Here is a 26,376-nt window from a genome sequence, read left to right as displayed (position 1 = left end):
TCAGTGCCAGGGAAACCAACAGCCGAGCTTTAATGCTACCATGGACCGTATCAACAGCTCATAACTGCCATCCCTTCTAAGGATTTAACTCAAGCATGCCAAGATTTTTTAAATGCATATTTTTACCCTAGTTATGTTGCACATAAAACTGTTGAAGTCTATATTAGCCTATGTGCACTCATAATGACCACAAAGAGCAAAGCTTTCTACACTTTCAGGAGGATACTATATATTAATGAAACAAATATTTCTTGTCCATCTATCCTGAGCTAGGCTCAGTGCCAAATGATAGAGGCATAGCAGGACAAGACAGATACTTCCTGAACACAGAGGGAGACTTTTCAACAAGTGGGATGTGCATGTTATATATAAGAGCTACACAGAGAGATGATTCCTTATTAGTACTTTAAGGACAAAAACAAAGAGAACTGTGTCCCACGCACAGTAGCTCAAATGGGCAATTGAGCGTTGTACAGTCGTGCCATCCCTAGGAGAAAGAGTGCAAATATGTTTTTACAACTCATAATGGATCCGAAGTATTAGATGGAGTTCCTCCATTCCCCTCCAGAGAACTAGAGTATCCCTGAAAGATGAACAATAGACACAATTGGAATTGAGGTAGAAATTATAGCCCAGGGTGTGGGCAAGAAAATCCTACTGCAGGAGGTGGCAGGGGTTCCGGGACTGCTCTAAGCTCAGGGGCTGTGGATATAGGGAGGGAGGGATGATCCTGGGCAGCCAACAGCTGGTGTTCTGGTGGTGTAGTCAGCCACCTCCTTCGCTTCCCCCCTCCTGATATCCCCTAATCAATGACCAAGGAGCAGGGCATGAAACACCCCAGCAGAGCAGGGAGTATGGTGTCTACACCACAGAGAGAGGAAAGTTCCGTGGGTGTTTCATATCCCCCAAGGAGTGTAGGGAGCCCTGGAGTCGAAAGGCTGGCTATTGGCATATCTGACTGTCCCCTTATTCCTCGATGCTCCCCACGATTACTGAAATCGGGCGGGCGTGATGGGCGTTGCTTTCACAGAGGGTCCCCCAAGAATCTCTAGCATGAAATGGACCCACAAACAGTGAGGAAAACCAGCACTACAAAAGAAAGGGACCACATTCGAGAAATAGCGTGATGTTGACATCGTAAACTGCTAACAACTAAAGACAATTATGAGGCAAAATAAAGACATCTTCATACAAAGGCTGAAAATGTTTCCTCTTTCAGACCCTCAATCAAGGAACCTGAAAGGGAGGGGAAAGCAGACTCCAGGAGGGAGGAAAGAGCTGTAAGAAGGAAAGATGAGCAAGGAGATTTGTAAACATGTGGGTAATTCTAAATAAGTACTGACTGTATAAATTAATAACAACCATGAACATGATGATGATATAAAGACCACAATTGCATATCTAACAAGAAGGTGGAACTAAAGTGCTAGACAACATTCATGCCTAACATGGGAAAGTGTGATCAGAATTAAAGCATTCCCATCTTGATGTTGTTTGGATGGAGGGAAAAGACACTACCTTAGGCCTGTTTAGGTCAAGAAAAGTAAGCATGATGAATTTTAAAGGTCACAGAAATATGGATGAGGGAGACAGTGACCTAGCCATTCAGGAGTTCCAGGGTCATAGCGGAGATGAGACCTATATCAAAATTCTTGCAACACTAGCTTCCAATCCGAAAAGGTTACAAATGCCAGAATAGGACTACTATCAGCTAGTGTCTCAGGGACATGGAGTTCCCTCCTGCCCTCAGATGCCATGATCTGTAAGGAGGACGAGAGATGGGGAGTTGGTATTGGTCCATTAGTGCAAATTTCTGACTCACAAGGACCTTGGCATTCTAAAGTCCTGTGTGATTTGGCAGAAGGGTAGAGCCATCAGTTCTCTCCCCTCTTCACTCTGTAAGTGGAGTCTGGGTCCTCAGAGAAAAACCCAACTTCACTTTCCATTGTGGGTCCAGTGGCTCCGCCAGGGAATTTCTAGGGCAGAGTAACTGGACGTGTGTGGGGCATCTGGATGTGGTGGGAACATGCTTGGGACATGTCCTGTGCACGGCTCCACGTGGCCAGGTCTCCTTTTGTCTGCCCTTCCATCATCTCAGCCTTGGGCCACAGGCCCTTGGCCTAGCCCAACCTGTAGTTAAACCCCAGGGTTCACCCTCAGCCCCAGCTCATCTTGTTCCCAAGGGCTCCTAGCGCTGCAGGCACATACATCACTGATGAGGGGACGCAGGTGCTGGCAGATGCTGCAGAACATTCCCTGGATGTCCTTGTCCCGCGTGTGCTGCATGATGTTCTGCAGGCCCTCCAGCGCCTGCACGGCCACCCGCGCCTCAGCACTCAGGAAGCCGCGTAAGTATGGAACCAGCCTCCCGAGAGCCTCTGACTATTTGGAAGAAGGCAGAGACCACTCACCACCTGGGGGTCAGGCAGCACTCTGGGGACAGGGTTTAGAGCACGCAGATGGCGCCTAAGGGAAACAGACGTGGGAGACCTGGGGCTGGACATGCCGAGCAAATGAAGGCTCAGGCAGCCTGAGGACGCGCCTAGGGAGGCCCACGCACTGGATGTTGCGATGCTCTCGGATGAGGCTGGGGGATGTACTAGCCCTGGGACAAGTGCGGGACCCAAGGGGGTAAACCAAATGCTTCAGGGACTCCCAGGGGGTCCCTCTGGGCCCTCCCTGACTCTTACAAGTTCCGGGTACAAGGCCAGGTTGGTGATGCCCCGCAGGCTGATTTCCACCATGCTGATGTCGGGGTCCTTGAACCACTCGGTGACAGTACCCAGAGACTGGGGCATCAGGGTGTGCCCCACTGATGGGTGCCACAGGAGCTGTGGGGCAGGACACCACGGTTATGGATAGAGGAGTGGTCATGCGGACCCTGTGCTCCCCCAGCCCTCCCTAAGCCCCTGCTCAGGCAAGGACTGTGTGCAGAGAGAGCAGTGGCATATCTGGTCACATAGGGGGGAGACTACAGGGAAGGGCTTGGTTGGTCATGCTGGTAAGACTTCAATTGAGAGCCCAATCCTTCTCAGAGGACTAGAACTGCTAACCCCTTCCCAGGTACCCTGGCCTCCTTGAACCAGTCCCCTGACATGCCAGGGAAAGGAGCCCTATTTCAGAGGGCTTGATTTTCCTTTTTTCTCCTTCCTGGGACAAGTAAGTTAACATCCCATTAAAGAGTCAGTCCCTCAGCTACAGGAATGGGACAGCTGCCCCCGTTGGGCTCTCCCCTGCTCTCACCTGCGCATAGACAGCCCTGGCCAGGATTTTCCGACCCTCATCGACGCTGTGGAGGGACTTCTGCACAAGGGCCATCAGTTCATGAAGGAGGGAGGGGTCACACGTCTTTACCATTGCTCTGGGATGGGACACAAGAAGCAAACAGTTGCTGGGGCTGGGGCTGAAGTTGGCCAGGGCCAGTGTGCACACAACAGGGAAGACATGCGGGCTGAGGACTCAGGAGGGCAGAGGGCTAGGGGGTGGGGAGGGAGGGTGGATGCTACTCTATTTGAGTGCTGGGACCTGGGAGACTAGGGTCAGGGGTCAGAGTAGTGCCAGGGACACTGGGGAAGTGGTTCCACCTTGTCAGGTCCATGACCCAAGTGTGGAAAGACGTGGAGCTGGAAAGAAGGTCCCAGCAGTGGAGGTCATCTGCATGGGACACCACTCGCTCGTCCGCAGCTGCCAATACCAACTTGACCACCTCCAGGGCACAACTGAAGGACACCGCCATCAGGTTTGTGAAAAGAGAAGAAACAGAAAGATAGACAAGGTGTTAGGTCTGGGGTCGCATTCCTGTGCTGGCAAGTTGGAGACAGTTCTCAGACCTGGTAGCTGGGTTCTGCTCTGCAGCTGACAAGAGGTCATGACTTCATAGCCCCGTCTCCAATTGCCCGTCCACTCACCCCTTTACCCCGACTCTCCTCCAACCTCAGAGTCCTCTGAAAGACACTTCCCTCGGGCTTCCCGAATTTTGCTCTTAAACTTCACCTCCACACCCACATAATCACAGTGTTCCTCCTCCATTGGTTTCATTTGTTCTCATTTTCATTTCAGATTTCATTGGAATAAAATGTACTGAGGTTAATAAAAAGTATGTCAGCCACCTATTTAGGAGTCCAACCCCCATGGCACAGGTGAGAAAACTGAATTCCAGGAGGCACTTGCACAGGATGGGGCAGCTGGTGAGGAAGTCAAGGCAGAGGCCAACAGGCTGATTCAAATGGCCAACCCTGAGTGAAGACGGTGACACAGTCTTGGCCCTGCCATCTACCATCCAACTGAACCTCTTCGCGTGTAGAATTATGAACATGGGGAGGAGCAGGGGTGTACGTCAGTAGAAGAGTGCACAGGACAAAAGGAGTAATGAGCAATCTGAGAATCGGAGAGACTATGCCAGTGCACAGTGCTGCGACCCCACACCGTGTCATACACTTCTCTTCCTGCGTCCCTAAGAGATCAGCATCTAGTTGTCCAGGGCTCTCAGGATTTGACTTGTTGCATTTCTCCACCGCCTGGAGGTGAGGCTCACCTAGCGGGGTCAAAGGACTCGCTCTCGCTGTCCAGGGTCCCCTCTTCTCTGGACACTGCCATCTTCTGGCGAGCATTTTGCTCAGTCACCCAGTAGAGATGATAGAGCACTGCCAGCAACAGCCGTGGGAAGTTTTGCTGGACAGCCTCCAGGCACAGGGATCTTGACAGCATCTCACACAAGACACATGTCACCTGGGGAAGGGGGAGTCAGAATGGACCAGGCCTGGGCAGTGAAAGTCTGGGCCAGAAGCCCACTCTGTCCCTCCCTGTCACTGCCCAGCGGGCACAGCTCACTCTGAGCCAGGCTTGGAAGAAACATCCAAAGACTGAACACCCACACCTCACCCCTAGGGAAATGAGGGGGCCACCCACATGCAATCTGCCTCCTCTTCTGCTCACTTGACATTCAAAATGGAAAACAAATTGACTCTAAATGCTCAGCACAACATCATTTCTGGCATATGTGTCCACACTAACTCCAGGTAACCAAACTTCCTCCTCTCCTATGCCCCTTGCCATACCCCCAGGCTTCCCGTAAAATGCCAACCACAGAATCAGGAGAGAGCACAAACTGGTGGCAGTTTCCTCATTTGTGCAATGAGTTGGTTCCCCACCCTTTCTCCACCATGCATTCTTAGATCCAAAAGCACCAAAAGGAGGTTAAAGTGTTCCTGTGAGGAGCCAGTGTGAACCCTCTCCTTTGGCCCCTCCCCAGTACCTGCTTGGCCCCTGAGGTCAAGCCCTGTGATCCCTAACTCTGCCCCAGACTCCCAGAACAGGAAGTCCTAGGTCCCCTCCTCCCTCTACTGACCGCCACAGGCTGGGCATCGAGCTCCTCTGCATCCTCTCTGGAGCGTTTCTTTTCCAGGATGTCTGTGAACAGCTGCACGACACTGAGTATGGTGTCCCACTGGGCGCCAAATGCCTTCCACATTGCCAGAGTGGAGCTGCAAGATCCAGGGACAGCAATGTCATGGGCTCTGGTGATCACAGTCCTAGGACTAGTCTCATCTCAGGCCCATGAAGAGCCAGTCCTCAGGGGCTAGAGGAAGGGAGACCAAAGAGAAATTGGCCAGAGGACATGAAGAGGAGGCTCGCTTGGAATCAAAGAGAAGCGAGGGAAGAAAACAACATCCTTACGGAGTGACTTTTCATCTGGGCTTGGGGCCAGGCACAGGGGGCTTCCTGGGCTGCAGAATGTGCCCCTGGGCCAGGGCAGCGGTACCTGTCCCAGGGCCAGGGCTTGCTGAGCAACACGGAGACCACAGCACGGGTGTTGCTGCCTGTCAGAGAGCACATGGCCTGCAGGGTCTCCTCCTCTGTCCTGGCCTCCAGATTCTTGTTGAGCTGTCCAAGGATGCCCTCCACAATTGCCTCAACCTACAGGACAGAGCCAGAAGTCCCCATAACTCTTTCCATGCTTCCTTCCCACCTTCCTCCTCTACCAACTCCCAACCCAAGGGGCCTATTTGCAATCCTGCCAGTGATACCCTTCCCAAGGCAGAGTTCTAGGGTGCCAGAGGCCAGACCAGCAGGGGCCACAGAATAAACTGCAGAAGATGGTGCAGCAAAGGCCCAAGGACACTGCAACAAATGCCTGCCACAGCCCCGAAGATTGTGGGTGACTCCCCAGGTTACTCAGGAGGTGCGGGTCCACCAGAACGGAAGGCAAAGGCCCTGCAGACACTTGAGGAGTTCCCCTAACAGCTGGGATCAACTTTCCATCCTCAACACTGCAGGGACAAGTGGCATGGAAGGTGGGGACCCCAGGCTCTGTCCTGGCCCTCAAGTCCCTGACATAGAGCGATGGGAAGCCCACTCCAGTGCAGTGCCTCTCGACACCCTCAGCGCCGGGCCCCAGCCAGGCTAGCCACATATTTGAGTGAGGGCAACGGGTTCAGGGGCTCAGAGAGTAGGATGGTCTGAGGGAGCCCAGGCCCTACCTTTAAAGGGACAGTGTCCACTCAGACAGATACCCTAGGTAGCCAAATTTAAAAAAAAAAAATGTTTTTGTTGTTGAAGTGGAAGATGTAACATTTTTATGTCAAAATTTTCCTGTTAAACTAAAAAAAGAAAAAAACACAATACATACAAAGGTCAGAGTCACCCCATGAGCTTGTTGATTTGCAATCCACAGTCTTATCCCTGATACCCCAGGGAATCAGGTGAATGCCCCCAGCAATGCCTCCCCATGAAATGGAGGATCCAGTAGATTCTCCAGCTAATACAGCCCGCCCTACATGTCCTGGTGTTAAGTGAGGAACCAGATCCCAACACAGGAGGCAGATTTGAGCTCAGGAATACAAACGTCACAGCTCAGTGCGACCACAGAGAAAATCAAGTGCAAGCCTACATTTTATAGGTGAGTGAAGTAAGACCAACAGAGGAGAAGGGACTTCCCTTCATCTGGTTAGTACTAGAGCCAGGAGAGAGCCCGGGGCTCCTGACTTATAGGGCAGAGCTCTTGCTATAATGCCACACTACCTTTATCATGTCTCTGCCCCGCTCTTCTATGACAGCATTCATCAGCTGGGCAGCAGCCAGAGACAACTTGGCCTTGTCGTCGGTCAGGCCCTCAATGGCCTCCAGCACCAGGTCGCAGAGCTGGATCTCGGTGAAGTACTCTGCAAACACCTGCAACACAGGCCATCAGTCTGGGCTTGCCTGGACACCCTGCCTCAGATGGCCCAGACCACCCCTCTTGGCAAGGGGACGAGGGGGAACCCCTCTCAGGAGCAAGATGCCCTTCTGTCCTAGGCCTGTGCTGTCTGCCGAGCTTCCAGATGGCCTGCCTCAGATGGCCCAGACCACCCCTCCTGGCAAGGGGACGAGGGGGAACCCCTCTCAGGAGCAAGATGCCCTTCTGTCCTAGGCCTGTGCTGTCTGCCGAGCTTCCAGAGGACACTGTCCCAAAGCCGGAGTCTTTCGGGGTGGGAGGCTGAAACATTGACCTCAGGTGCAATGCAGGGCTCAGAGGTCAGAGGCTGAGCAGTGGGAGAGAGGGGCTGGCGCTAGGGTTCTTAATGTCACCACTCTGAGGCAGGAGTTGGGATACACATTGCACAGGAAGCATCAAGAGAATGAAACCAATAATTCTGGGGACAGGCCATGACAAACGACCAGGACCCAGGATGCTCAAGGGAGAGTGTTCTGAACCCCAGGACTGGACCTTCTACCACAAAGGGACAGTCCCCCAAAGGAAACCTTCACAGCCAGTCAGAGAGGGAACGCAGGTGGGATACAAGAGTCCCACCCGAGGGGGCTGGAACATCACGTAAATGAGAGGCCCAGGCTCTCCCCAGTTTGTGTCTGGCCCCACGCCCTCACCTTGCCAATCTGAATGGTGTTGTCATAGAAGCTGTGGGGACTGTAGGCTTCACTCGTGCCCTCTCCCTCCAACGGCCCTTGTGTTTCCCTCGTCATCTCTGAAACAAAGACCGCAGGCACACCCCTCAGGCACTCAGAAGGCTTCCCAGGCTGCCTGGCCTGGCCCAAGGCACCTACAGAGCTAAGCCGGCTTAGGGATTGGTGGGGTGTGCAGGGGAGGAGGGGACATCACCATAAGGAATGCCGATGGCTCCTGTGTAGGGAGTCCCCACTTTGCTTCCTCAGAGCAGAGACAGAACTGGGTATGAGCATGGAGCTCAGCCAGATGGAGGAACTGATCCAAAAGAACTCTTTCCTGAGCAGGTATTTTGTCCCAAGAGGGTCACTGCAGGTGTTTCGAGGCAGGTCACGGCAGGGAAATGATGTGCTCAGGTAAATTCTAGGCCCTCACTCTTCTGGACGAGCATGTGCGGAGGTTGGAGGGGACGAGACAGGGCTGTGCGTACGCTTTTGCAGCAGGAGGATACGGTAGAGGTTGTAGACGGCCTCGGCGGCCAAGGAGCGGACGCCGTCCACTGGGTCCTGGCAGTGCATGGCCAGCATCCGCACCAGGTGCCCCAGCCGGGGGAACGGAGTTTCCACCTGGGGACAAGAGCGGGAAGTCACAAGTTATCCCAGCCACTGCTCCAGACGGGGCTGTCAGAGGGGAAAAGCTAGGAGGAGGGGACGCATGTGCCAGAGACCTGAGCTGTGAGACTAGGTGAGGGAAAAGGGAAGGAATGCGTTAAGGGCCGGATGGAAAGCGCGTTCGCCCACACAGCTGGGGCGGGACCTGACACTGTGCCCCTTCTCTGCCACTCCACACCCCCATCCTTTTTGAGCCCAGCTCAGACCTGCCCTCTATCAAGTTCTCCATGATTCCCTCACTTGCATCATGTGTTTCCATATATTCCTCACACCTCCCTGGGCTTGCACGTGCATCAGGGCATTGAGGGAACTGTCCTGGTCATCTCCATTTCCGCTCTAGCACCTGGCACGGTGCCTGGCCACGGCGAGTCTCCAGTGACTGCTTGGTGATCAGAATGGAGACTGAAGCATGTGGAGTCACATGGACTTGGCAGATGGACAAAGATGACACGGAAGATGTGGGGGTGGGGGAGAGGAAAGACGAAGAAAGGAGAGAACAGACGGGATACACAGGAGGAAGTGGAGGCAGAGGTTGAGGCCTAGTGACCGAGGCCAGGGCACAGATGTGATGAAGCTGGGGACAAGGATAGGGGTGAGGGCAGGCTCTGGGGCAGGTGGCCACTCACTTGGAAGTTATTCATTTTGACAGTAAAGCCAAGAAGACAGGTAGCACACCACATGGCCCGTTCCCGCTCGTGGTCGTTCCTGGAATTCAGCCACATCTCTAGAAGCTGGAGGGAGACGAGGACAGGAGAAGCCCAGTCAGCTGCATCCCAGCGGTAGGAAGGGAACCTTGAGCCTGGCTTCTGCACAGTATCAGGGCTGGACTTGTGAGAGTAGGATTTCTATGGCCTAGAGGCACATTGTACGTGGGTCTGCCACCAGCCCCAATTGCCCCTTCTCTAGGTGCTAGAAATCTCTCCACTAGTGCCGCTTTCTTCCAGGTGAAAGCAGAGACTCTCAGATGATATTGACCTGGGCTCACTGCAATGGGTCAACATGCCCCACAGTTGCCCTACCTACTTCTTCCCACTCGTCAGTACAAAAAGAACTTGGCAATAACAAGAAAGTGTCAACTGTATTCACAAATTCAATGGTGAATTATGTGTGAGTTTGTTGGAGAAATATAGTTCTGGGTGGTTCCTATTTGAAAGGCAATGCGTAAGCGTCTCACCACCGGAAAATGACAGGCCCCAAATACCACTGATCCAAATACACATCACTCCCTGTCCGCTGGAAGCCACTAATCTGACAGTGATGCAGGTAAACAATAGGCAACTCAGAACTGAAAAGGAAGAATAGCAGCAGATGAAAAGCTCCACAACCGACTCCACACAATATTGATGCTACACTGATTAAAAACAAGCAAACACAAAATACCCTTCCGGAAGAGAGGAGGCCCTCCAGTGGGAGCTCTGCATATGTTCTTGTGGCCAGACTCTGATGACATCCCCGAGCCAACACTGTGTTTCTACTAACCAGCTGATACAAAAAGGAACTCAAGTTCCTTCAGAAAACAGTTCATTCCTGGCCAGGGAAGGAAAGTCCACAAAATATTATACTGGAAAGAAAAGAAGCTCCTGCAGATTCCTAGAGCCATGTTAAAAGGACTCAGGAGCCAACTTGAAGAGGCTCCCGCTGACAAAAGATGGGACAATTAAAGCATTAATAGGAAAAATAGTTCTCATTGATCCAGACACATCAAATACTTAAAAATTCATTTTAGATTCCAATGATACAACAGGACTTACCTGTGAAGTAATCTTGCTAAAAAGTAATTCTGAATCCCATCAAGCCTCTAGATCTAATAATCTACAGGAAGTCATGGGACAGAGGAATTTGTTGCAGGACCCTAAAAGGATGTAACCAGTGCAACCCACATGTGGAAAATTTACAGACAAAATGACTTGGTTCTTTTAATAAATACATTTCCAGGAAAATGTGATGAAAGGGGAATCTACAGATGAAGAGACTTAAGTGACCGTCAATGGGAATGTTTGTACCCTTTTAGGATCTGATTCAAGTGAACAGACCTTTTAAAAAACATATTTCTAAGACCAGCAGGCCAAACTAAACGTTGTTTGAATAATGATGACATTGAGACATTGAAACAATGTTACATTTTAAATATAATAATGACAGCATATTTATATATTTTAACAGATCCCTATCTTTGATAAACATACTAAAATGTTTATGGGCAATGGAACAATCTCTACTGGGATGAAATGAGGAAATAAAAAAGGAAAAATACGGATGGATCAAATGACATGGTATTTGCTTCCAAGTAACTCAGGGGAAAGAAGTTGGGGACTGTGAGGGGTCTAATTAAAATGACACAGGCCGTGGCTGACCGTTGAAGCTGACGGTGGCACACGGGGCTCGGAACCCTTTCTCTCCAGTTTGGTAGATGCTTGAGACTTATAAGAAACTTAAACACTAAGGATGCAAAATTGTGAACCATAAACATAGGGACTCTAAACTGTTAAAGGAAGAGATATGATACCAGAAGGAAATTGGGAACATCAGGAATAAAGGAAGACACAGAAATGGTAAATATCTGGGTAAAATAGTAACTCCTCTTTCATGGAACTGTGTGAAATATGTTGACTGGCTCAAAGAAAAGATTATAATGTTGTCAGATGGCATTTTAATGTGTGCAGATGTAACACGTGTGCCCATTCCAACATGAGTGGGGGAAGAGTCCAGGTGTCTATATGCTCAGCGAGTCTCCACATTCTACTTGAAAAAGCAAAGCACTGATTGTAGGCGGGCTGTGAAAAGCTATGTGTGTGTATTATAATCCCTAGAGGGGCCTCTGTAAAGCTATACAAAGAGACACAGTTGAAAACACAATAGGTAAATTAAAATATAATATGAAAAATGGGAAAATAAGCCAAAGAAGGTAAGAAAGAGGAAACAGATGAAGAAAAGAGGGAACTAACAGAACACAAATAATCAAATGGTAGACCTAAAAGCATATCAATAATTTTCTAAAACATAAATGTTTAACCCACCAATTAAGAGACACCACATCTAGAGAGCCCTGATCACCTTCCCACAAAGCTCTGCACCCAGCCTTCATCCTCAGTTCTGCCTCTCTCCTGTCCCCGATCGTTCTGTTCCCAGCTATACTGGGGTGACAAAATTCACATCCACCCCAAGCCTCAGAATGTGATCCTGTTTGGAAATAGCGTCTTTGTGGATGTCACCAAGATAAGGTGAGTTCATACTGAATTATGGTGGGCCCTACTAATTCCAATGATTGTCATCCTTATAAAGAAAAGACACACACACACACACCACAGGACACACACATGCACACACACACACACACACACACACACGGGAGAATACACCATGTGAAAATGGAGGCAGAGATTGGAGCGACATGTGTACAACGCAAGGGATGCCGAGGGTTGGCAGGAACCACCAGAAGGCAGGGGAGAGGCACAGAATGGAAGAACAGACTCTCCCTCAGGATCTGCAGTGGGAACTAACCCTGCCAGCACCTTGAATTTGGAAGGTGAAGATGCCTTCACATCTGAGAGAGAATAAATTCCTGCTGTACAAGCCAGCCAGTTGTGCCATTTTACGGGAGTCCTAGGAAACAAACACACCAACTTTCAAGGGTTCCTCCTCACTCACCTCCAAGCAGGACTGGATCTCAGTGGGCTTCTCCGTGACCAATGCCTCCAGGAGACTCCGGAGAGACTGCATGGTCATGCTGAACAGGCCCTGATGGATGAAGAGGGACTCACAGGACTACTGAGGTAGCAGCCTGCCCCTCCTTCTACACTCGGCTCAGTACCCCCACCCCCAGAAAGGCCCCTTGCTCATGTTTTCCCTGCATTTCCAGGTGCTGCTAGCCTACCGCGGACTTGAATAAATCCTCTGCTTTTTTGACCAGAGTGCAACAGTCTGCCCGGTGTGTGGTTTGTCCTAGTGGAATGGGATTTCCCTGACACGCAGCTCCCTAACCCCGCCATTCTCCCCTCCCTAACTGTGCACATTCTGGGGCTCTGCTCCCAGGGGTGCTGTGGTCTGGAGCCATGACTGGTGGCCAGCTGTCCCCACGGAGGGAAGGGGGCTGGCCTTGCCGTCTGTGCACAGCCGATTCACAAACAGCAGCAGTGCCCTTCCCCTTTCCCCGCACACAGACCGCATGGCCTGCCCAGCAACAGTACCTCTTTGCCTTTAAGGTAAAACCCTAGAAAGAAAGTAGGTGAGCTGCCTGCGAGGGCTCCTGCAAGATACCAAGGCCTCCACACTGACAAGAAGGGAACGCAGCTCCCTGGTGAATGACGTGCTCCAAAGAAATCCACTCCAAGGTGAGGCCATTCCTCCTGGGCAGCGGGATTCCCAGCCCTGTCCCAATGCCCCACTCCCAAGTGGAACCGCACTGAGGAATGCCTCGGGGGGCACAGCCAGAGGAAATCCCACTGAGCTCTCTCTAGATGTGGCCGTCTTCCCTTCGGAACACAAATTACTGTGAACTGACAAAGAACGGTCACCAGACATCTGATACAAAGAAGGCCCAAGTCACATAGGCCAAGTGACCACTCGACACGATCTAGTTCAGTAAACAGTAGAAAACATAGTTCCAAAAAATTCTTATGAGTATCTTCAGAGAAGTTCAAGAGACTGTGGCATCCATAAAATAAGAACAAGCAGCCAAGAGAAAGGAACAGAACACAGGCCAGAGCTCCCAGGCATGGAGCGCGAGCCTGCAGATGCAAACGCCCAGCCCGCTTCCCTCCCTCTAGGGAACACCCGGGCCCTGTGGGACATGGAGTCAGATCTCCTCCTGCTGGCATTCCCGGAAGGCCCGTATCCGTGGGCTGAGAGTAAATCCACACTGAACCTTCCAGACTGGTTTCCACTGGGTGACAGTTATAAAGGGCGGGACTGAGTGTGCGCCTTTGGGACAGAATATTCAAGGGGTAGCAGTGGCCATGAGTGAGTGCCCCCAAGGAGGGAGCCAATCCCCTGGCTCACCCAGACTGCCTGACCTGGCCAGCTCCTCCTCCTAGGACAAGATCTGTTTCTGTTAAAGGTGGGGGAAGACCCTTCCGTAAAACTGCCAAACCTATCCTTTGCACCCTCTCAAAAACAAATAATAAACACAAGGGGTCGACCATCAGACAGCTCCTTACCACGTTAGCCCGGCCCTCGCTGGGATCGGACACCTCCTCGGCCAGGCCCTCGGAGGCGGGCAGGCAGAGCACACTCTCCCAGCACGTGACGAGGAGCTCTTCTCTGCTGTCTGCGTCCAAGACCGGCCTGAGATTCCTAAGGCCCAGGGGAGAGCAGAGTGTGACCGGCGAGCAGTGGCCAGAAATGACAGTTGAGGAAAGGAAGACAGACGGTGCAGAGGGAGATGGTGGTGGGGGCAGAATGGTAGGCAGAGCAAGAACCAGGGACGTTCAGGAAAGAAAGGGCACTGAAAGAGGAAAAGGGAGCAAACCACAGCCACTGGCACAAGGACCAGGGAAAGGAAAGACAGGAACCAGGGGAGTGAGAGCAGGAACCGCCATTAGAGGCAATGGCATCTGGGCTGGGCGTGACATATTGCTTTCTGGATCCCCAGATGTCCATAGGGAATGCAGGGGGCAGGGATGGACGTGGAGGGTCAAGCTGGGGACAGCCCAGGAAGCAGAATGAAGCCTGGGACAGAGGGGACAGCAAGGCCCCGCAGACAGGGGAGAAGCAAGTGCGCGTGAAATCCCACCCACAAAATCGACACAAAAGAAAGGGCACACACTGTCCAGGACACGTCCCCTACTGACTGGGGACTCTCATACAAGAAGCTGAAGCAGGAAATGAGAGGTGAGGAGGGACCAGGGACAAGAGTGGAAATCAAGCCAGAGCAAGGAAGACAGAGAAGCGGCACGCTGCTACCTGACGTCGGCGATGATGGCCATGGCCTTCTGCCGGATGGGGCTGGAGATGCGGCCCAGTGGCTCGTCCCTGATCAGCTCCTGTGACAGCCCCACCCCGAAGACCAGGGGAACCATGAACATGTTCATCTTGCCTTCCTACCACCTGCTCCCACCCCATGCCCTGCTCACAAGAAGGTGAGACCTGAAACCTTCAGGGCCTTCCAATGAGCAGGCTGAGAAGGACAGAAGCTCCACCCACTCCCACGCATCCCTGCCCCACAGTACTCACCCCTACCTTGAGGACAGGACAGGGAGAACTACGGCAGGAAGAGGAAACTGGAAAATCTGGGCTTCTCTCCTCCAGGCCGAGCTCAGGACCCTGTTGAGGGTTTCCACGAAGACCACCCTCCCTGCCCTCTGCTCTCCCCCTTCCTCCTGAGAGGCACTTACCACCATGGAGGCTACAAGGTCTAGTTTGTGGGGAACCTCGCATGGCAAGGGCATGGGCCGCTCGCCCAGGAAGCTGGTCATCTGCGTCAGGGCGTCCAGGTAGGCCAGAGTCAGAGTCGTATCCTGAACCAACCGGTGTGCTCAGAGTCCTCCAAGGGCCAGAATGACCCTGGGGCCAGGGGCATCCACCCACACGCAATCGGGGGATGAGGAGCAAAGCCCAGCAGGGGCTACCCTAGCCTGAGGCCCTGCATCTGCCCTCTGAATGCAGGTAAGAAACAGGGACAGCCTGTGGCAGCTCTGGGGGGAATGGGCCACCCCTCTCCTTGGCACCCTTGGGAGCTCCCCTCCATGGAGCTCTGACACTAGGGTGGGAATAGCCTCCTTGTCTCTCAAGACAGCATCTCCCCCCTGAGGACATTCCACCCTGAGCATGGCCAGCTGGGTGGCAGGTAGACAGGGAGTTGGAACGGTGGCTGCCCGTGCCCTAGGGACACATGACATGCTCTGGACAAGCAGCAGAGGCAGGAAAGGTGCGTGGAGCGCCTTCTGTGTCCCCTGAATGCTACTCCCTAATGACGAGTTGGGAGACTTGGGTGTTGCTCCTCCCTCCCTAGAAGCACAAAGCCAGGGCACAGAGCACCCAGGGGTAAGGAGACACTTTCAACAGACCTCCAATTACTGTGTCCCCTCAGGCCAGTCAGAGGATCAGAGTGGCAGGATCAAGGCACAGAGGACAGAGGGGTGGGAGTGGCAGTGTCGGCAAGAGCCCTGCCCCCGAGCTCCATCCCAGGCCGGGCCTCTTTCCCATGGAGGAAAGAGGGACAGCAGGGCTGGGGTGTGGGCGAAGCAGAGTTAGCAGGAAGTACCTTTTCCACGATGCAGTGGCCGTAGTGTTCCACGGCCAAGGCCAGAATGGAATCGAGAGGTAGTGAGAGGGCATCTTCAGTCACTGAGATTATCTTCCTGTAGCTTAGGTAGACGGTGCTACAGACCAGCCCCCACTCCCTGTGCTGATGTTCCTGTGGGGGGAAGGGGGACTTGCCTTCTCCTTCCTCATCCTCCTCACCTGATGGGGACATGGAGGCTCGGAGGGAAGAGGATTGCCCAGGGGACCCAGAAGGGAGGAAGGGCTGGGGAACAGGAATGACTGTTGGGCAGGGAGCTGCTAATGACAGGGCCTGAATCCCGGGCACGGGGGAGCCCGGGACAGGGCGGGCGCAGGAGAGAATCAGAGGGAGACAGGAGGCTTTCTGGGGGAATCAAAGGCCTGGAGAAGGGCAGAGGCTCTGGCGAGGGGAGGCCTTGGAAGGCCGTGTGCGGGAGGCTGGCAGCACTCCTGCCAATGCCGTCACCTTGGTCAGTGTCAGGACACACGATCTGTCCTTGTCGGTGAGGTTCGCGCCGTACACTTCCAGCTGGTCCAGAGCTACCCTCAGGTGTCTCAGGGACACGATAGCGAGTGCCACGGCGATGCCCTGTAACAAGGACAGCCCCGCCCCTGCTGTGCTTCCAGAACCAGGGATCCAGAGGGGGGAGGAAAAGGCAAGAAAACACACGCAGGGGATTTTGGCTCCGGGGCTTGAACTGTGTAAAATCCAGATGGAGAAGCCAACATCTGTACAAGAGGAGATTTTCAAAGCAAGGGAATCCAGACATTGAAAGTCAGAGTGACAGACGTGGGAACCTTGCAGGTGAGAGCCCTGCACTGCAGAAGGGAGAGCACTGATTCCCACCAGGAACTCAGGGGACGGCTGAGGGGGAACGGAAGAGAAGCGCAAACCCGGGGCGTGTTTCCGCAGGGCAGGGGGCCTCAGAGAGAGGAGGGGAGATGGCAAACGGAAGACTCCAGACGGTGCCAGTGTTTCTGGTCTAGGAGGACAGGGCACAGCAGGGGCTCTGATCCCAGGGTCAGGGAGAACAGGGGGCCTGTCATGGGCGGGGGAGAGAACAACAGGAGTCCCGGGTGCGTCCTGTGAGATGCAGGGACAGGACACATCAGTGGCTGACGGGACTGAAAGCTGGGGCTCCAAGGGCAGATGTGGGAATCCACAACCTAGCGAGAGGCAGCCTGGGGATGGGCAGGCCCTGACAGGATCAGCCTTTAACTCAAGCCCGGCCACATCCTGGCAGGGGCTTTGCCTGAGTGTTTGTCAGCCAAGTGTGCCTGGAGCTCCCTGCACAGGGGAGCTGAGCACCCAGCTAAAGGACGCCCATGGCATAGGTGCGGCACCTGGTGTTTGCCACCAGATGGTGTCTTCTTCCCATGGGAGGTGGCACCATGAAGACTCTGCAGCAGGAGGGGGCAGTGTGGGGACAATGGGCACAGCAATAGCGGCCCAGGACACAGGTCATCAGGATGAAGAGAGGTGCTCGTGGGACTCAGAATCGTTTGGCCCCCACGTAGATAAAGGGAAGGTTTTGCCAGGTTAGGAAGCAAGGACCAGTGGAGCATCACACGGGGTTCTATTCTGTCCATCTTCTCATGCCCTGCTTAGCTGAGGGCTTCCACGAAGCCTGGTTGTCACCATCATAATAACTTGCCAGCTGAGCGCTGGCTTTGTGCCACCCTCGCACCTGTTATCTCACTGATCCTCTCGCTAAAGCTCTGGGGAGATATTTTCATCCCAATATCACAGACACTGAAAATATAATGGTTCCCAAGCCTAGACATCCACCTCCATCTGAGCCCCACATGGCGATGGATCTCTCCCCCTGGCTGTCCCAGGGCACCCCAACCCCTCCTGTCCAAAACTGAAGGCATCATGCTCCTGCCCCTTTTCTCCTAGATTTCCTGACTCGGAGAGATACCATTGTCCTCCCCACAGAACATGCCAGAAACCTGGACACATCTGGACACCTCCTGCCTTTATCCTCATACCTGCATGCAGTCTGCCCCAAGTGCTGGCAGAGGGCTCACTGTGACTTCCCTGTCACAGAACTCTGCATTCCAGTCCAAGCAGACCATGCACTGCTCCCTAGGAACACCCCAAACTTTCTTGCTACTCTGTCTTGGCTCAGAATGTCACTGTCACAAAGGAAGACCTGCGTCCCCCGTTCTCCTCCACGAGCCTGGACCAGCCCATGAAGCTCTGTCTCTCAGGGACCCCCTGGAACCTTCTGTGAGACCCTCCTGTGTAGTGAGCAGTTTTGTCCTGTCCATGTCTTGTCTCCCAAGTGACACTGTCTGCTACCTGGGCTCAGGACAAGCTGACCATAGCGTGTGGTGAGGGAGGGTGCTCTGGGGGCCCTGCAGATAAGAGGTCAGAGGGTGTTGCTGTCAACTCCACCTGCAGCCAACACAGAGTAAGGGCTATGCCAGGCATTTTTATAAGTCCCCTTACACCTTTCATCCTCAAAATTGCCCTAGGACACGCAGATCTTCTGTGGTTTCTCCCACAAAACACACATCTCATCAAGAGGAACCAGGAGACAGACCAGAAAGCAGGCAGTTTCTACAAAATAAATGGTTTATACCTGAAAATGGCAAGATCGTAAAAGATGAAGACAGAGGAACTGTTCCAGGTTTGAAAAGATTAAAGAGGTAGGACAACTAAATGCACTACCTACTTGTAAATTAGATCCTGCACCAGAAAAGTCATTTTTCCATTTGCCCTAAAGAACACTGCTTGGACAATTGGGAATTTTTGAATCGGCTCTATAAGTTAGATCATCGCACTGTAGTAATGTTAAGGTCCTCATTTTGGTCACTGTCCTCACATTACATGAGAGAATACCTTCATTTTTAGGTAACACTCACGGACACACTCGAGGTAAATCATGCATGGCTGCAACTTCTGGGAATGAGTCACAAAGGAAAATAATAACGTGCATATACATGGAGAGAGAGAAAGAGGGTGCACTCATGGGAAAATGTAAAGATTTCAGGAAACTGGGGAAGGGTTACAGAAGTTCCTTGTGCTGTTGCTTGTTTTCGTGTTTTGTAACTTTCCTCCAACAGTGAAATAAAGGCATTTTAGAAAATATTCTATGAGGAAGGTCCCGAAGCCTCATTTGGCAGTGGAGGAAACAGAGGCACACACAGACACAGGAACAGCCCCCAGGGTGCACAGCGAGTAAGTGACAGAGCTGAGATTCCAACCCAGGCGGTCTGCCTTGCCAGGTCCCGCTCTGGCCACTAGGCCATCCTCCCTCTACAACACTGAGCAACCCTCTTTGCCAGGGACCTCCACCTCACCTCCCTCTGCTGCGGCTCCTCGTGGGAGGCGTTCAGCACTGCAGAGAGCATCCTCCGCACCAGGTCCGGACTGCTTGAGGTCCGCAGGGTGAAGGCAAAGAATTTGTAGAGGAAGGCCTAGGGTGGTGGGAGGGGGAGTTCAGGGATAGTGAGGAATGAGGCCAGGGCAGCTGGGGGGGGCCCTAAGATTCCACACCCTTCAGCCCTCACTCTCCCAGCATCCTGTCCTCCATGCCAGCCACCTCCCTCCCCCGGTCTCCACAGGATCTCTGAATAAGTCACAATGTGACAGGGCAGGGTTTCAAGCTAGAGGGAGGAGAAGACTGCATTTCTAACTCCTCAGCCTCTCAGGGGAGGGGCCTCGTGCCATCAGGAACCTTCCCTTGTCCACACTCTGCCCAGGTCCAGCCAGAAATGGAAACAGCGCCTCACATTCGCATAACGTGGAAGTCACCACCGCATCATCAAATAAGGGCATCTCCCTCCTCTCTCTCTCCCTCCTCTGAGTGTCATGACCCTGTCCCTGCTGACGGGCCTTCGCCTTCGTGCCCTGTCTACCCTGCACTGCTGAGAGGTGTGTGCTGTGCCTGCTCGCCCCCCAGGGCCTTGGCGTTTCCTGTTTTCTCCACCTGCTTCTCCCGTCCCTGGGCCTGCAAAGGGCCATGTCCCTCTCACAGCTCAGACACTGCCTTAGGAGCCTCCCCTGGGCTCCCGGCTCCTCTCCAGCAACCGCAAGGCGCTTTCCTTCAGACCTCGCCACAGCCACTGACATCTCCCTTCTGCATCTGTCATGTCAGCTCCTGGCTCTCCACCCCACATCTCTGACCGGAAAGGAGCTCAGAAGCGCTTCTCAGGAGCACCGTGTGCCTCGCCCTTCACCAGTGCCCAAGGCAGCGTCTGACACAGCGCTCACAGGACGTGCCAGTGGTTCAATGACGTCTCACCTGCGCTCAGCTCAGCCCCTAAGGCCGCTGCCCACGAGCGCCTCTCCCCTCTCTGGGAGAGGCTGCTGGTGCCCCTGCAGACCCGAGGGTCCTTCTCTCTGGTGGCTGCAGCCTTCCCAAGAGCGCTGCCCCACGTCCATGGCGGCCTCCTTGCCCGGAACTGCCTGGGAGTTGAGTCCCCCCTCTCCGCGCCTTGCTCCAGAACAGCCACAGAAGTCAGTGGCTCAGGGGTGGGGGCGAGAGGGTAGGCACAAACACCCCCTCCCTGGGCTCCAGGCAGGAGAGGCTGCAGTGCGACTTCCCTGCAGAGCTCCCACGGCAGCAGACACCCTCGCTCAGCTTCTGCCCTCTCCTCCCCTGCTTCCTTCCCTCTGCTCCAGCTTTCTGAGGCTGCTCCCCAGAGACCTCACTGCACAGGAATCTCCACCTCAGGCTCTGCCTCCACAAAGCCTGACCTGAAGCTCCTACTTCTCTGCTGGGCTGGCGAATTCCTGTTCATCTTCCCAGACAGATACACTCCTCTGCAGGGGGCCAATCTACCCACGTTGCCCAGTGCTGAGGGGCTGCACAGAACGCTAGACTTTTGGTGCAAAGCCAGGACTGTCCTCAGTAAACGGGTGAGCTACTCTAGGAAACTTCTCTGTTCAGCGCCACACAGAGGCCCAGGAGCAGTTCCCTGTGGCCATTTACTCAGCTATGCACTCAGGCTGACGAGGGACTTCTGAAGGCAGGGTCTGGGTCTTCCATACGCTACCCAGAGCCCAGCACAGTGCCTGTTGTGCCGTGGGCACTCCGTGCATGTTTCAAATTGCTGAATTTTTAGATGGGGAATCCTGCTTGCTTTACTTTGCATTTCTAATCATACCCTCCACAAAGGCCTGCATACACCAGGTATTCATAAATCCTTGTCAACAACAGGAGAGCAACCAGCCAGTCCTACAAATGAGGACTCTTTCCTAGAGACCCTTCCTAAGCCCAGATGAAGTGTTGCTCAGTGACAGGAAAACAAGATTAGGAACTGAAACCTGCATCCGAGTGCCGGTCCCACCAAGCATTTGCTTCAGACTCTAAGTTCCCCCGGATTCTGTCTGTTCACTGTGGACACGAGGATAGTGACAGTGACAGGGTCGTTTAGCCTTTGGACTTTACAAGGCACCTGCACAGGGATCCTCCGGTTTCATCCTGGTCAACTCTCCTGAGATGAACAGTTATTTCTGCCTCTTCCCAAGGGAGGCAGCTGAGACCTCCCAGATCTTAGGACATTTGCCGCCGGAGCGCTTGGAAGAGCTGGGGACGGGACCCAGGCCTTCCCCAACACAGACCTCGAGCTCTCAGAGGGAGGTTCCCCAGCTTCTTACTCAGCCCTGGACCCCCAACACCAAGCACGATCCCTAATCCATGGGATGCTCTCAAACATTAAGGGATTAACTTCCGCATCTGAGTTGAGGGGCAATAACCTTAACACGTCACGCAAGCGCCAGCTGCACTCTGCTCCACACCAGCTGGGGGCCAGAGAAGACGACAGATGGCATCGTGCTTGAAGAAGCCTAAACACCATGCACATGTCACACGCTCGAGCTTACTCATGTTCCTGGTGACACACCAGCTCCCTGACCTCCTGTCCCTTAGTGCCTAGGGGCCCGGGGACTCCGCTGTGCTCTTCCTCCACAGCCTGTCCTCATGAGCACGTCCACAGCCCTTCGGGCCAGGCGCCTCCACCACCCGCTCCACCCAAGCACGGCCCTCCCCTCCCCAGCCACACACACAGACGCACCTTCTGTTCCTCCTCGTCACTGCCATTTTCTATCCTTTCCAGGGTGGTCACAGTCTGTTGCTCCAGCCAGCTGTCATCACTGATGGCCTCCAGTGACCTGCTATAAAACTGAGGAAGAGGAAGAGAGAAGAGGCCCACTCAGAACTGTGGAAGGGCTTTCTGCACCTGGAAGTGGGGGAAGAAAGAATCTAGCAACAGGGGGTGCTATCTGGAAAGAGGGAGAAAGAGTTCTAGAAACGGGAAGAGCTGAAAAACCAGGGGCAAAGGTGTGGTCAGGACAGAGAATGACAATACAGTGACAAGGAAGGTAATGCCACCCGCACGTGGAGGCAGGCCCCTTTCCAGTTGACAAGCCCCTCTCCCATATTATCCTGTTTGCTTCTGGTGATAGGACTGAACATTCCCATATGACAGACGGAGTAGCTGAGGTCTAGAAAGGTGAAACCGCTTGCCCAAGGACACCCCACCAGGGCTCCTCCCTTCCCTCTCCATGGAAGGAGGGGCCTTGAGAGCGAAGAGGGAGGTTGGGGCTGAGAGCAGAGTCTGAGACTCTGCTGAAGGCACCAGGAGCACAGGTGCCAGAGCGAGGTTCCTGTGCTAAGGGAGGTCCCTTGATGGTGGGGTCCCAGGGACTCTCCTCACTAAGGGCCCTGAGGAGGAAGCCACACTGGGGGAGTGAGGGGTCTCAGGGAGGGCTCACCTGGAGCAGCCTGTCCTCCCACTCCTCCTGATCCAGGCTCTTCTCTGTGTGTTCTGTGACAGGAGAGAGCATGGCTGCTACCAAACCAAGGGCCCAGCAAGAAGAGAGCCCATGCTGGAACACTAAACTGGGGGCCACAAGCCCAGCCTCTCGGCTCCTTCTCACCACAATTCTACACCAGAACTGCTGTCCCACTTCTCAGAGGCCCCAAGGTGAGAGCAACAATCACAAGTCAAACACACAGCTGGTTAATGTCCAAGAAGGATTCGAATCTGGGTCTTTCTGGTCCCAAGGCCCAGCCTCCCCTGGTCCTCCAGCACTGGAAGGGGCAGCAGTTGGTCTGGGAACTCTGGAGCCACAGAGCTCTGGCCTTCCCGTGCGCACACCCATCCAGACAGCACCCAGGGCAGAGGGGCTGGTCCCAGTGCTCCCGCCCCAGGGAGTCTCGCCCTATGCCTGAGGACTCCCGCCTTTCGAGAGTGAGCCCACTGCCCAGCTCCCTTCCTCCAGCTCCCACTGTCCCTCACCATACAGCATCTGCAACATCTGGGGGATCTCCGTGCTCCACAGCTGGTCCACGTCTGCGCTGGCGACAAGGCGCAGGGCGGTGATGGGACCCAGGGCTTGGAGGAGCCTCAGGGAGCTGACTCCAAATGTGTTCTCGCGATAGGGCTTCACAGCATACAGCTGGCAGGCGAGAGAAGCCCCAGGAGACGCAGAAGGATGAAGGGGAGGGAAGGAAGAGCATGAGAACAAACCCACGGGACGGCAGAGCCCAAGCTCAGCACTCCTGTTCTTCTCCACCTGCGCCCGTGTTCCCTGCATGCCCTCAGCTGTCCCTGCTCTGCGATACTGCCGCCGACCATGGGTGGGGGCCAGACAGCAACTGCTCTGCTGAGTCCCTTCCCCGATAGGCTCCTCTGTTAGTGCACGGTCACTCCTCACTCTGGATGGCGAGGTCATCCCCAGGGTCACCGCTCTCACTCACACTGTGAATAGCTCAAGGGCAAGTACAAGGGCCATCTGTCCCTTGTCTGTCCATGGGTTCATAATGTCTAGCACAGTGCAGGGCCAGTAGAGAAACTAAAAATGTACTTGCTGAGAAAATGAGCTCTGGAAAGGCACGGGGATTGGCCCAAGTTCACAGACAGAAGCTCACAAGGAGGACGCAACGGAGATGGCTGGGCTTTCCCCATCTGCCATCTCTCAGGTTCCGCGGGCCCCAGCACCTGTGCCCAGTGCCCCCTCCAAGCCCTGTAGCCTGGGCTGCCCCTGCCCAGGGCCTCCAGGATCCCTGGCCCCAGCTCCTTATTCTATCCCCAGGGCAATGGCTGGGACAGCGCAGGATGCAGCTACTGTGGAACAATCCGGTAGACAGGTAGACAGCGGGAGATGTCCATCCTGGCATCACTTACCACCAGATGGCTCAGCAGGTGCTGTGGGGAGACGAACTCAGGCGCTACATCAAAGAGGTGATGAAGGAAGAGGACAGCGTCAATGTAAGCTCCAGGGGTCCCACCTCCATTCCCAGCCAGCAGCCCACCCTCTGCAGGGCAGGGGAGGGGCACAGGCACCGTGGAGAAGGTGAGCCTTGAGACCCGGACATTGCCACTCAGCCTGAAGCACAAACACTGCAATTCCAGCTGACAGAATAAACCATCACCCACTCAGTGTGGAGCGGACACCCTCACCCCATCCCTTACTCCACTGGGATGAAAGGTGAGGGGTGGGGAGTGTAGAGTGAGGCCAGAGGTGGGGCACCGGAGGCACCAAGGTGGGGATGCTGTGTACACCCACTGCGGCACATGATCATTACCACTCCTGGCCTCCAGGGTTGCAAAATGAGATGGGAAGGCCAGAGGGCCTGTGGGGGGCAGCTATCTTGCAAAGAAGGCTCCTTTCCTCCCCTGCTGAGGGCCAATGGGCTCGGGCTGTGGCCCTAACCCTTTGCAAACAGGACTGAGGAGTGGGGTTCCCAGCCTTAGCACAGCACAGACCCAAACCCTCATGCTCACAGGATTCACCTGGGCCTACCCCTCCCATGCCTGGGGCAGCCCCAGTGCCTGTGGTCGACCAACCCCCCACCGTGGTCTCCCCTCCCTGTACTTACTCCTGACATAGAAGCTGCTGAGGTAGGGGGGCTGCCCCAGCGCTTGTTCCCTCAGAGCCACCTCTGTGGCTGTGTCACTCAAGACCACGAAAGCTGAGATGTTGCCGGGCTCACATAGCATGCTGATAAGAACGGGCAAGGACACCTGGGAGGGGATGTGCCAGAAGGTCAGTGCCAGCCCTGACTCATACCACCACGTGACCTCCAACCCCATGACCTTGGGTTCTTGTCTTGCAGGAACCTATGAGGCCTGCAGCCGCCTCTTCCCCAGACTGGCCTATGCTGTCTGTCTCTGACCCTGCCTCTCTCTCCTCTCACCCCATCTTGGTAAAATGTCACCATGGTCCTTATTAAAATAACACCAGGAAGGACTTGATCAGACAGAGGGCTTTCTTGAAATTTTGAATGGTATGACTTTGTCATTGCCTTCACTGGGGAACATTCCATAGGCAGAAGAAACACGAGAGGTCAGGACTCAGGGCTTCATGGGAGGGAAAGTGGCTGCCTGCAGGGAGGACAGGACCTCCCAGCAGGGCCCTCCCTGGCCTCTTGCCCCCTCCATAGCACAGCAGCTCCCAGGGCCCCCAGGGACACTTGGAGGCTGCTGTGAGCAGACAGGGCATACCATATCCCCCTTTCGTACATAAGGGGAAAGTCAGCCCATAGAGCAATTTGCTCAAGAAGTCACAGCCAGACGCTGGCAGAGGGACTCCAACTCCAGACTCACCACCCAGCGACAATCATGTACTCCCCTGAACCCCTTCTTGAGGAGGCCCAGGCCCTGGAGCGGGAAGAGACGGAAGTGGACAGGAGTGGAAGAGAGAGGACAAGGGGGAGATGGAGGGCAGGGAGAAGAAGGCAGTCTGGGGGACAGAGGAGTGGGCTGGGAGCCAGGAGAGGAGGAATGCAGAGGCCTGTGTGACCCCAGCTATTTGTACCGTCTGCAGGACTTTCAAAGACATGAGTCCAATGTCCGCTTCATCCTGGAGGAAGAAAAAAAGAACTAAAATCTGGAAGCAATGCCCGCTGACCTGCATGGGACAAGGTTTCCCGGGGCCACTGACCAGGTTTGGGAAGGGCAAAGTCCCCAGACCCCAGTCCTGCCGGCCCAGCCGCCTGTCCCTGCTCTGCTCCGCACCCTGCCCTTTCTCTCTCCCCTCCCCTCAGCCATTCTGCTGCCTCAGGCACCCTCAGGGCTGGCCCTGCTCACCGAGGAGTCCCACTGGCTGAGCTTCAGGAGGTAATCTATGACTACCCTGCCCTCGGGAAGGCTCAGGTAGTCACGCTGCCCCAGCGCCTCCAGGAACCTCACGAGGGCCATGCGTACCTGCAGGGTCAGAGAGCATCACATGCAACACAACAACAGACCTCAGGGACACCATCTGACCCCTTGGGTTCCAAGTGAGGACACAGAGCACCTCAGCACGTTACGGAGGACTTCAAGGAACTCAGGTCTCCCGAGTCCAAGTCGACTGGGACTCTTCAGTGGACTCTGTGGCCATGACAGAGCACAGTCACTGAACCTGAACACTTCCAACGCTCCCTGAAGTTCTCACTGACATCCCTGCCACCGTCCTCCTGGAGGACTCTGAGCTCAGGGCTTGTCCACACCATGTGCCCCACATGGTGTCTACATGGTGTCCTAGGTGTCTACATAGAGGGAATCTGAGTCCAGGAACGGGACTTGGGCCCCTGTCTTTCAAGATGATGCCACTGTCCTACATTTGGTGCTCACAGTCACAGTACCATCTTCTTGCTGTCCCTATGC

General features: G+C 54.3%; 2 protein-coding genes across 2 annotated transcripts; both read right to left on the bottom strand.

Annotated features, from left to right (window-relative positions):
• Positions 1 to 654: 654 nt before the first annotated feature.
• Positions 655 to 14,579, bottom strand: LOC142875385 (maestro heat-like repeat-containing protein family member 7). The gene is made up of 15 exons (XM_076009656.1): positions 14,452 to 14,579; positions 13,707 to 13,842; positions 12,199 to 12,288; positions 9,177 to 9,281; positions 8,370 to 8,505; positions 7,864 to 7,961; positions 7,021 to 7,170; positions 5,762 to 5,916; positions 5,348 to 5,483; positions 4,535 to 4,728; positions 3,585 to 3,719; positions 3,244 to 3,361; positions 2,691 to 2,831; positions 2,209 to 2,382; positions 655 to 702 (listed from the first exon to the last, which is right to left on the bottom strand). Exons 1-15 carry the CDS (start codon positions 14,577 to 14,579, stop codon positions 655 to 657), a joined length of 1,944 nt encoding a protein of 647 aa, XP_075865771.1.
• On the bottom strand, positions 14,460 to 25,586 carry LOC142875657 (maestro heat-like repeat-containing protein family member 1). The gene is made up of 10 exons (XM_076010384.1): positions 25,547 to 25,586; positions 24,609 to 24,753; positions 23,914 to 23,957; positions 23,026 to 23,185; positions 22,499 to 22,551; positions 21,799 to 21,906; positions 19,081 to 19,197; positions 16,238 to 16,360; positions 15,752 to 15,904; positions 14,460 to 15,005 (listed from the first exon to the last, which is right to left on the bottom strand). Exons 1-10 carry the CDS (start codon positions 25,568 to 25,570, stop codon positions 14,724 to 14,726), a joined length of 1,209 nt encoding a protein of 402 aa, XP_075866499.1. The 5' UTR covers positions 25,571 to 25,586; the 3' UTR covers positions 14,460 to 14,723.
• Between the last annotated feature and the right edge of the window lie 790 nt (positions 25,587 to 26,376).

This window comes from Microcebus murinus, chromosome 14 (genome assembly GCF_040939455.1).
Source record: "Microcebus murinus isolate Inina chromosome 14, M.murinus_Inina_mat1.0, whole genome shotgun sequence".
NCBI lineage: Eukaryota > Metazoa > Chordata > Mammalia > Primates > Cheirogaleidae > Microcebus > Microcebus murinus.
This window is presented reverse-complemented; position numbering and strand designations above follow the sequence as displayed.

Excerpts from the sequence above, each read along its gene's own strand:
- LOC142875385 (XM_076009656.1), bottom strand. The coding sequence starts at position 14,579 with ATGAACATGTTCATGGTTCCCCTGGTCTTCGGGGTGGGGCTGTCACAG. Across the intron at positions 9,282-12,198 it reads AGATCCAGTCCTGCTTGGAG|CTTCTAGAGATGTGGCTGAA; the intron begins GTGAGTGAGGAG and ends GTCTCCCTCCAG. Across the intron at positions 4,729-5,347 it reads TCGATGCCCAGCCTGTGGCG|GTGACATGTGTCTTGTGTGA; the intron begins GTCAGTAGAGGG and ends CCCCTTCCCCAG.
- LOC142875657 (XM_076010384.1), bottom strand. The coding sequence starts at position 25,570 with ATGTCTTTGAAAGTCCTGCAGACG. Across the intron at positions 16,361-19,080 it reads AGGAGCCGCAGCAGAGGGAG|GGCATCGCCGTGGCACTCGC; the intron begins GTGAGGTGGAGG and ends TCCTTGTTACAG. Across the intron at positions 15,006-15,751 it reads GCCACTGCATCGTGGAAAAG|GATACGACTCTGACTCTGGC; the intron begins GTACTTCCTGCT and ends CGGTTGGTTCAG.